General features: G+C 41.3%; 1 protein-coding gene across 1 annotated transcript; it reads left to right on the forward strand.

The window, feature by feature from the left end:
• The first annotated feature begins 5,685 nt into the window (after positions 1-5,685).
• On the forward strand, positions 5,686-8,109 carry LOC108669104. The gene is made up of 2 exons (XM_018156393.2): positions 5,686-6,164; positions 6,535-8,109. Exons 1-2 carry the CDS (start codon positions 6,006-6,008, stop codon positions 7,774-7,776), a joined length of 1,401 nt encoding a protein of 466 aa, XP_018011882.1. The 5' UTR covers positions 5,686-6,005; the 3' UTR covers positions 7,777-8,109.
• Positions 8,110-10,708: the final 2,599 nt, after the last annotated feature.

Here is a 10,708-nt window from a genome sequence, read left to right on the forward strand (position 1 = left end):
GAAGTGGAAGTAAAGTAATAAATAAAGTAGTAGAAGTAAAGAAGTAACGTAAGTAGTAGAAATGGAAGTAAAGAACAAGACAGCTGATTTATCTGAAGTCACTAGCGAAAGCTCACGTGAATTACTTGATAGAGAACGTAGGAAGGCCAACCTGGTTTGGTTTGAGATTCCCGAAAGCACCGCATCTGATGCGAAGGACCGAGTGATGGAGGACACCGCATTTGTTGTAGACTGTCGTATCAAGGTACTCAACGCACCAATTGATGTTACAGCCTGCAACAGGCTACGCTCGAAGGATGCTGCCAACACATGCAGACCTTTGCTGGTGACTGTAAATGATTCTGCTCAGGTCTGGAGCGTGCTGAAAACAGCGAGAAAGCTTGGAGAATCCGCTGATTACAAGTCAGTTTTTGTAAAGAAAGATTCCACCCCGTTAAAGAGGGCGGTTTTTCGTAAGAAGTGGCAGGAAAGAATCAGGCGGAAAGGCGCGGAAAATCAGGTCAATCATTTCCAAGCTGTCAAGACAACACCGGCTGCTTACGGACAGTCAGAGGAGATGGAGGACAAGTAATTAGTAGGAATGATGTCCGTAGATCAAGGCCTGTAAATAATGTAGGAAGTAACCCTGTCTCTTATACACATCTAGATGTGTATAAGAGACAGTATTAGGAATCCTTTAAGTATACTTGTAAGTTGTATTTGCCGATTTCAAGTGGTAAATAAATNCGTACTACAATGGATCAGAAATTTTCTAGTATGTAGACGACAACGTGTCAGTATTAACGGAACTGTGTCAGACTGGGCATCAGTGCGCAGCGGCGTGCCACGAGAGCGTAGCCGTGGGTGACAAAATTGACTCTTAAACAGGCCCTGGGCTCAACGCCAACCATCAGCATGTAATATCTACACATAGCCTCAGATGGAAGCACAGCCGTGGGTAACAAAATTGACTCGTAAACAGGCCCTGGGCCCAACGCCAACCATCAGCATGCAATATATGTATATAAATAGCCCCAGATCAATGAGCTGTGGGTAACTCCGGCTAACAGTAAATCCGCTTTGCACAGAACAGCCACGCTTCACAGCGCCGGAGCACAACTGGCCGAAGCGCAACAGGCCCTACCGCAGCAGGCGGCGCAGGTTAGTTTAGGTTAGGTTAGGTTACGTTACGTTAGGAGTAGCTGTTGCGGTAGGGCCTTTTGCGCTCCGGCCAGTTGTGCTCCGGCGCTGTGAACCAGTGCCTGTGAGTCTGTGACTGAACGGCGCTGTTGTGGTGGGCGCTATGTGTCGAAAGCCGTGAAGATGTCCGGCTGCGTTACGCTCGGGAAGGTATACTGTATGAATCGCACTGTGACCTCTAGCTATCCACCCTATGCCGACGACACAAAAGTTTATAATTCAGTGAAGAATGCGTCAAATAAGGCGCAATTGCTCGAAGATCTTGACAGTTTAGTTAACTGGGCTGATACGTGGCAGCTGCGGTTTAATGCTGACAAGTGTAAAGTACTTCACTTCGGGAAGAACAATGAACAGCAAGATTACAGTATGAGAAGACATGGTTGCAATGATTGAAAAGTCCAGTGTGGAAAAAGATCTCGGAGTTTATGTCGGCAAGGAGCTGAAATTTTCTAAGCATGTTGAAACGCAAGTTAACACATTCAACAAACTTCTTTGACTAATCAGACGCTCATACGAGTTCCTCGATGCAGAAGCGATGAAGCAGTTGTTTGTTGCTGTCGTGCGCCCGAATCTGGAGTTTGGAAACGTTGTCTGGTCACCGTGATTCGAAAAGGACAAAAATTTAATAGAGAATGTTCAAAGACGTGCAACAAGGATAATTCCAGGCTTGAAGGGCAAGTCCAATGAAGAAAGATTAAAGATTATGAAGCTTCCAAGCCTCAGTTATCGACGTCTGCGTGGGGACCTCATTTGAAGTATACAAGTATACTCATGGTTTATGCAAGGTCCTCGAAGGACTACTAGAATTTGAAACAAGAACCAACACCAGGGGCCACGGCTATAAACTAAAAAACTGGGCTGCAACTTCTCTACGCGACAATATTTCTTCTCCCTTTGAATCACCGACATGTGGAACAGCCTCCCCAATGACATCGTTGGCGCTCAAAGTATGAACGCGTTCAAGAACAGACTAGATAAAGCTATGGAAAAATATATGTTCAGATTTGAAATGCCTACCACCATATCGAACCCGGTGGAAATCGATCGAGTAGCTATTTCAAACTATCTTCAGTCATTAAAAGATCCGGTCAAATGACACGATTTTAGATTTTCTGTGAACAAGGCACGAAAGAATCGGTGACAGGCCACAAGGAAAAGAATCGGCGACAGGCCACATCAGGCCTACAATCCAGCGCCGAGATCACTATGTTACGTTATGATATGAAGTAGATAAGTATACTAATAATTTATACCATAGTTTATACAAGGTCCCAGAAGGATTACTAGAATTTGATACAAGAACAAACACCAGGGGCCACGGCTATAAAATAAAAAAACTGCTATGCAACTCATTCACGCGAAAGCACTTCTTGACGCTTCGAGTCACCGACATGTGGAATAGCCTCCCTGATTACATCGTTGACGCTTCGAGTATGAACGCGTTCAAGAATAGGCTATCATGGAAAAATATGTTCAGACTTTAAATACCTAGCACCAACTCATAACTCACTGAATCAACACTTCGGTGGTTCGGTGGCCTGGAAAATTTTTTTTTTTCGTTTTAATTGAACATGATGTAATTTATTATTTAATATGTAATTATTTCCATCGAAGAGTGTTGATAAAAAAACTACTAAAAACTAAGAGTATTGATAAAACTTCGAGCCGATCCGTTCAGTATTGAAGGACTTACGACTAGTTTGGTTGCTGAAAATTGCGTTTATTCGTTTTGATCAAAAACGAAGTAATGAGAAAATTTGTAACATTCCCTATAGCAGCGCGTCAATAATATCTACTTATACTCCAAAACTCAAGCAAATCCGTTCAGTATAGAAGGATCTATGACCGGTTAAATTGAGCATGTAGTTTGCGTTTGAGTCCGCATGCGAGTTTGCAGGCGGGTCCGGGAGCGCAGCCGCGCACCACCAATTTTGTGCACCTATAAGCCCTAAATCGAAAGCCTTGGATTTCTCCGGACCTACACCAATCAGCCGTGCACCACTCGGCTTTGTCCTCTTCCGGCCTTGACCAACACCTGCCGTGCACCACCAGGCCACGGATGGAATCTGACTTCCGGGCATCGTTAATTTTACGTTCACCGCATCTGAGGTTATGTTTCAGATAGCATAGTTCTGTTCCAAAATTTATCGTCCTTCGAGAAGTGGCCGTTCGACCGAGGGCTGGTTCGACCCACGGCCTAGATACGGACGGCTTGAAGTGTTGAAGGCTACGTTCCTGAAGGCAGGCCTGGTTGGGAGTTTAATGGCTGTTTAAAAATATCGTCAATTTCGAAGATCCGCTCAAAGGACCTGTATTCAGATCTCCTGTGAACACGTCACGAAAAGTGCAAGATTCGGCGACAGGGTACATCAGGCCTATTCATCAGCGCAGACATCACTAGTATGTTATGATATGAATAATGTAGCTTCAACTATCTGTTCGAATGACAGGACTCCTCTCTTGAATTGGACTCAGCAACGTCACCAAATAAACAATTGAACTGATACAAATTTACTTATAGCAATTGTTGAAGACGTCATTGAAAAAGATGAGTATACTAAATAGTATATGGTAACTAAATACGGAAATTTTTTTGGAGACATCACGAATGAAATGATTTTGTTGCCATCTCTATTGCATGAGAAAGAACAAGTTCTTCTCAAACAATTTCTGGCACAGTATCAAGCGTCCTAAATTTCACCCAGTGACTAAAATAGATTTCCACAGAATTAAAAATGTCAGCATTAAAAACTGAATTATTCTATCAGACTATCAATCCAAACCTCTCAATGTACTTTGCCGTAAAACCTTCCAAGCCTCACACCTAACAAACCCCAGACGCTCATACGAGTTCCTAGATGCAGAAGCGATGAAGCAGTTGTTAGTTGCTGTCGTGCGCCCGAATCTAGAGTTTGGAAACGTTGTGTGGTCACCGAGATTTGAAAAGGACAAAAATTTAATAGAGAATGTTCAAAGACGTGCAACAAGGATAATTCCAGGCTTGAAGGACAAGTCCTATGAAGAAATATTAAAGATTATGAAGCTTCCAAGCCTCAGATATCGATGTCTGCGTGGGGACCTCATTGAAGTATATAAGTATACTCATGTTTTATACAAGGTTCCCGAAGGATTACTAGAATTTGAAACAAGAACCAACACCAGGGGCCACGGCTATAAACTAAAAAAAACTGCGCTGCAACTTCACGCTACAAGATTTCTTCTCGCTTCGAATCACCGACATATGGAACAGCCTCCCCGATGACATCGTTGGCGCTCCAAGTATGAACGCGTTCAAGAACAGACTAGATAAAGCTATGAAAAATATATGTTCAGACTTGAAATGCCTAGCACCATATCGAACCCGGTGGAAGTCTAGTAGCTATTTCAAACTATCGTCAGTCATAAAAAGATCCGGTCAAAAGAAACGATTTTAGATATTATGTGAACAAGGCACAGAAAGTAAAAGAATCGGCGATAGGCCCCATCAAGCCTACACTTCAGCGCTGTCATCACTATGTTATATCATTGTTATGTTATGTAATAAAATTTATTGATACAAATTTCACGTAACGCATTGTAGCCACGAACAATCCTTTTTTCATGCGCTTAAATTTTAATTCAGAAAGTCTAAAAAAAATTTACAAAACAGTTCGATGAAATTTCTGCATGGTCTAGTCAAGTATTAAAACGGTTCATTTATATTCAGACGAAAGTAGACGATAGCAGGTTATTTGATAGCAAAAATTTAACAGGATTAAAACGCATATTCTCCACAACGATCAACGCGGCATGACACTTATGCAATATATGAGAAGGCATGACAAATACCCTAGTTAAAATATTACACATAGGATATACAAATCATTATCATAGACGGACTGCATTCACATATATAATTATACTATCAATACTTCGGCAGGTGGCCGAGTTGCTCAAGTTCAGAATGGTCAGATTGAAATCAAGTTCAGAATGGCATGAGTTCCGGTCAAATCGGCGAGGAAGCGGGTGATAAAGAACAGCGAGATTTCAGCAGTGAGTCGCAGGGCCAAAGCCCAGCCAGCTGTAATATTTCTGCCATCTACAGAGTCGGTGACAGTCCAGATTTGGCCACAATGACACCATATGTCTTACAAATAGTGTTAAAAAAAGTAGATCGTAACGCTACTCACGTGCATTTAAATTTGCGATTTATAATGAAAAAAGTCGTAAGTAACTCAATCAGTTATTCAACCGGATTACCGTCGTTGCACGCCGGGGTTCCCTACCGGAAAAGATATACTGGTGTCGTTTATGCACTATATATAACTAGTGTCGTTATATATAATTAGTGTCGGCAGCGCTGCTGTCACCTCTCAATAGGAAATGATGCATGTGCAATCAGAAGTTATATCAAATTGACCTATATTAATATAAATATTCGCTCTTTCCGGATCGGAAACAAATAAATTTGCTTCTTTAGTGATTCGAAGGTGAAATAGTGTGCAATGTTTGCTCAGAAAGTCCAGTGCAGCGATACGTTCAGTGCGCGCGCTTGGTCTAGTGTAGTCAGTGTGCGGCACCCTACGGCGTGAGGTACACCATTCAAGCGCAAGCAAGAAAAGCTAGAAGTATAATTGTTCTTGTTGCATTCAACTTCATATTAATGTGCAGTGGCTGCAAGACTTGAATGAACTAAAAGCAATCATAATTTAGCGATACATGTGAAAGCCTCAGATGCAATAAGTCGTTTGTTCCATAAATCCGTCATTGATTTTTTATCGTTATTGCTTGATTCCCGTTAGAGGAAAACTGTGTCAGTTTGAAAAATAATCAAGAAATCGATCAATATGAAGAGATTGGGAAATTATATTTTTCGCGCACTGTTCTTTGCTTCACTGACTTCAGAAATATTGTGTCAAGGAAATGAGAACTGCTCCGCCACTCCGTCTCGCAGAAATCCCGGCTCCATGGACATCATGTGCACCTGCATGCAGTCCTTACAGCAGGTATTATTTCACAATTTAGGAGAATCTATACCTACTTTTTACCACTCTATAATAGTTTACCTTTTATATCCTTATAAATGATAATATGCAGAAAAAGTGTCCTAACTTATCCTTCCATTTATTTCAGTTATTGCCAAATTTTATAGACAACAGGCTGCCGTTGTAGACTCAGTCGAATGACATTTATCATCAGAGGCTTGCATTAAAGTTACATTTATTAACGAAAAAAAGTATTACAAGTGTTTGGTCTACTAATCTTTGGCGATTTGGAAAACCGTAGGACAAACGAAAATGCTCTGCTGGGCTTCATTTTATTTGAAAGTTGAATCGGTTCAAGATTTAGATTTTTATATTCTTATTTCTTACGCAGAGAGTACAAAACGTCGATGCGCTGACCATCGACAGGAGCGGCTGCGAAGTAGTGTCGGCGCTGGATATATCCTGGAACCTGCTGGAGCATGGCATCGGGCCCCGCACTGTCACCTTCATCGGCGCCCAGATCATCCTGACTAACCCACCTAACCAGTCCTGGAACACGTCCATATCCCGCATCACGTTTGAGCGATGTCTATTTGATTCAATTCCGCCCAAATCTTTCGAAGGTCTCAGCCGTTTGACAGAACTTCGGTTCATAAATAACTACATTGGGAATGTGTCATCCTACTCTATTTCTGGCCTGCCAAATTTGCGTACGGTTGAATTTGCCGACAGTGATATCGTAAATATACATACCAGTGCAATCAGTGACTTGCCCGCACTTTTTGAAATGGCATTTGTTCGAACAAGCATATCCAGTCTCGCAGATGGAGCTGTTAAAATCATCAGGACTCCCCAGCTGCCAGCCAACAATGACTGTCCTAAAATTGATATCCGGATCCCTCCCTCAGATAGGATGAGTGATGTCATGGCGCGCAGCTTGGAGTCCGTAGATAATCTACCTCTGCCCGAAATTGGAGCTCGTTTGCATTTTTATTTCTGCAACATAACTGCTTTGCATCCAAAAGCCATCTCCTCAGATTGGTTTTCATTTGTTATATTCTATGGAAATCGCGTTTCAACTTTTGGAACCGGCGCATTCCAGCTTACAATGGACAATCAGTGTGAGATCAGCGCTGTGATGTTGGTCGGAAACTATTTTAAAAGTATTCAATTAGGAGCCGTGGCCTCCATTCAGAAGAAGCAACAGGCAAACCGTCCAAGTTATTTAGTTCTGACTAATAATACTTTCGAATTTGTTGCTGCCAAAGGCTTCGTCATTCATCCGTCCATTGAGGTGTATTCAGTGGCTGACAACAAATTTGTGTGCGAATGCCCTAACTTCGCGTGGTTGATGAGTAATTCGGAGACGCCCCGCCAGCAGGAAATAGAAAGGAACCTTAAAGCAAGTGCAACCTGTAATTATAACTCAATTTCAGTGACCACATTTACAGATTCATGTCCAAAAAGGGATATGGCATCTTACCCAAGTACCGAGATTGTGGTGGTCACTCTTCCCGACGAAGTCATGTATTCATCAGCCGTCAGCATCGTTCATAACCAACCAACCACTGGGTTCCTGCAGGGCATTTTTATCCTGAGCTTAGTTGGTCGTCAATTGCTGTCTCATTTCTGATTGATTCTATTTATTTGATGCAAGTGAAGTTCTTGAAAATTACTGCACCCTTCTCAACCCTAGCATATTCAATAGGAGCAGCACTGAAAACCCAGGAAATGGCCGCACGATTTCTAATGGTATAGTAGCACATTGGCATGATGCATGATGAAAAAAAAATGTGGCGTCACGATAGGCCTTCTGCATGCCGATCATCCCTTACTAAGATCAAGTATCCTACGTCTAAAAAAGATCTAAGATTGAGCAATCAGCTGGATCTTAATTTGTAAGTGCATGATTTTCCCCTATGAATAATGAATAAGGAGTCATATTAAAAAATGATCCATTTCTATTCATTTTATAGAAACAAATTACAATTAGAGTTTTATCAAATTATTATAGTGATTTCACACTTAAATTAATAAAAACACCGACCAAGACAGATCTGCATGTGTTCATTTTCTTCAGGTATTTGGTCGAAATAATGAAAGAAGGAAAGACTGTTGAAGCGTGCAAGCTATTGCTCTAAACTAACAATTACTCTTCATATAACTTCAAGCTTCTGATTAAGAAACCATATTTGTTTTCTGGAGAAGAAAATTGTTCCATGCCTTAGAAGGGTTGAGTTGTGTTCACCAGCTTAATTCATTAACATCAGTTAGCCTTCTCTTAATGTTCTTCATGTTTCATTCAAGTAAGACATTGCATTGTTACTTAGTCGCGTCAGTATAGACGCGTGCATTAGTCGTTAAATACATTTACGGTTAATTTAAAGAGTAGACCTATCTGATAAGAAATTTCGATTTAGTTGTTAGTTATTTACTTGCTGTTAGTAATGCTTTTAGTCATGTCTTGTTGCTCAATTTGTCATCTATCCCTTGCAACATAACCCACTATTGAATATATGATGATGTAATAATATGATGTCCCATTGTATTTGTTTTATTACTGGCCTGATTTTAAGGAAAAATGCCCAGTCACGAAGGCCGCAGAGTGTCCCGGTTTTACCATGCCCGTATCTCGAACGGATTTCCTATCGTTGAAGCGGATGCCGATATCGCCAGCGAAAGCGCATGGCCTAATACAATGAAACGCTGTGTTCAACTCGGCCTTGGATATTGATAGCTAATAGCAATAATTACTAACACACGAAATATTACAAACATCAAACTGAGGAATTCCTGACCAAGATATGGTATGTGGATAACGAGACATTCTGTTAATCGACTTATATCATTTTTGGTTTTAATTTGAGTAAAAGAATTTAGCATCAGATTTGAGGAAAAATAGCATCCCAACTGCAGATACAAGTACAGCAAATTTAATTGAAATAGCAATGAAATAATTTGTAAATACACCATGAAATTAGTTAGAAGATCTATGGATGAACTATTTCAACTCGGAACAATTCCAAACCATTTTCGATCAAAAATTACCTCGGCTTTGAAGCCGGCGAACTTAACGTAGTCGCCTCGCAAGGCACAGCCGCCATTACACGCTCCGACTGCCTTCTTTCTCGCGTCCATTGCTTTGAGTTTCTAAATTCTAATTAGATGTTAATTGGCACAGCCTGGAGAAACGTCTTAATGAACTTGATTGACACAGCAGTGAAGTACTTTGCTCGCCAACGGCCACCGTTTGATATTGAAGTGCTCAGCGAAGTCTGCCAAATTAGCTTCTTTTCAACGCTTCAATTCAGTTTCGCATAATTTTAATTCTGGGATAATTTACTGTGAATATGCTTACTGTTTTTTGGTTTAATTTTATCTGTTACATAAAAAATTCCTACCTTGCTCTCTGAGTCAACGTTAAAGGAAATTATGGGAGTAACAATTGTCAATAAGGAATCACGGAATTGAGAATATGCCTAAATCGAAACAAAATTTACGAAAGCATTACTTCATGTACGCGAGAAAATCTTACAGTCTGATAAATGATTACCAGTTACGCCAATTGCCTAAAAATTCATTCCAATCATCGGACATATAAATATTTGCGTGCTAGAATCGTTTATTGCAAAGACGATGAGATTGCAAAGTTTTAAATTTGGAACTTTATTATGAAACTTCTAATAAAACTTAACCCTTTAATACCTGACGGGATTTCTCGGTCCCAAACCACTAAGTTCGAATAGCATTGACGACGGTAAATATATCAGAGACGAAAGGGTTAAACCGATAAATAACTAAAGCAGGGACATTTACTCGTGAATGTCATGATAGAGCAATAAAAGAAACTGTAATCACGCTCGAGACAACAACCAGCCATCCTTTAGCCTACGCTCCTCATCAAACAACACAGACAGCGATCACTAATATTGCGAAGTCGTCATCTGTTGTCCTAAGAAATACACTTGATGTTTATGGGCAATAATAATAATAATGTATCAGTACGTCGAAAATCCCGTCTTAGTAATCGTCATTCCCGCTAGCTAATCCCGCTACATTAACCCTGCTGACATTTTGTCAACATGGCCGCCAAGATTACAGGCCGAGGGCGATATACTTCCAAGGGTCGTCTGTGAGGGCCACACTCACTCTTATTTCAAACACGAAACTAATCGAGGGCCGCTCTCATTTACACAGCGACTCATTTTATCCCAGCCTCAGCGTAATGACCTGCGCACGCCGAGGCTTGGCGTCTGCGTACCTCAGGGATACGCGCAAGATCCCTGATGCATGTATCACTGATACACTCACCATCTGCGATGCGCGTACGTATCACTGATGCACGCACAAACTGTGATGCGCGTATCACTGATACACTCACCATCTGTGATGCACGTACCACTGATACACTCACCATCTGTAATGCGCGTATCACGCTCACTAACTGTGATGCGCGTATCATTGATGCATGCACAAAATGTGATGAGCGTATCACTGATGCATGCACAAAATGTGATGCGCGTATCACTGATGTACGCACAAGCTGTGATGCGCGTATCACTGAT

This window comes from Hyalella azteca, unplaced genomic scaffold, assembly GCF_000764305.2.
Source record: "Hyalella azteca isolate HAZT.00-mixed unplaced genomic scaffold, Hazt_2.0.2 contig5525, whole genome shotgun sequence".
In the NCBI taxonomy this organism is placed as follows: Eukaryota; Metazoa; Arthropoda; class Malacostraca; order Amphipoda; family Hyalellidae; genus Hyalella; species Hyalella azteca.

Coding starts and splice junctions, on each gene's coding strand:
- LOC108669104 (XM_018156393.2), top strand. CDS start 6,006: ATGAAGAGATTGGGAAATTATATTTTTCGCGCACTGTTCTTTGCTTCA. Junction 6,165..6,534: donor GCATGCAGTCCTTACAGCAG/GTATTATTTCAC, acceptor TTTCTTACGCAG/AGAGTACAAAACGTCGATGC.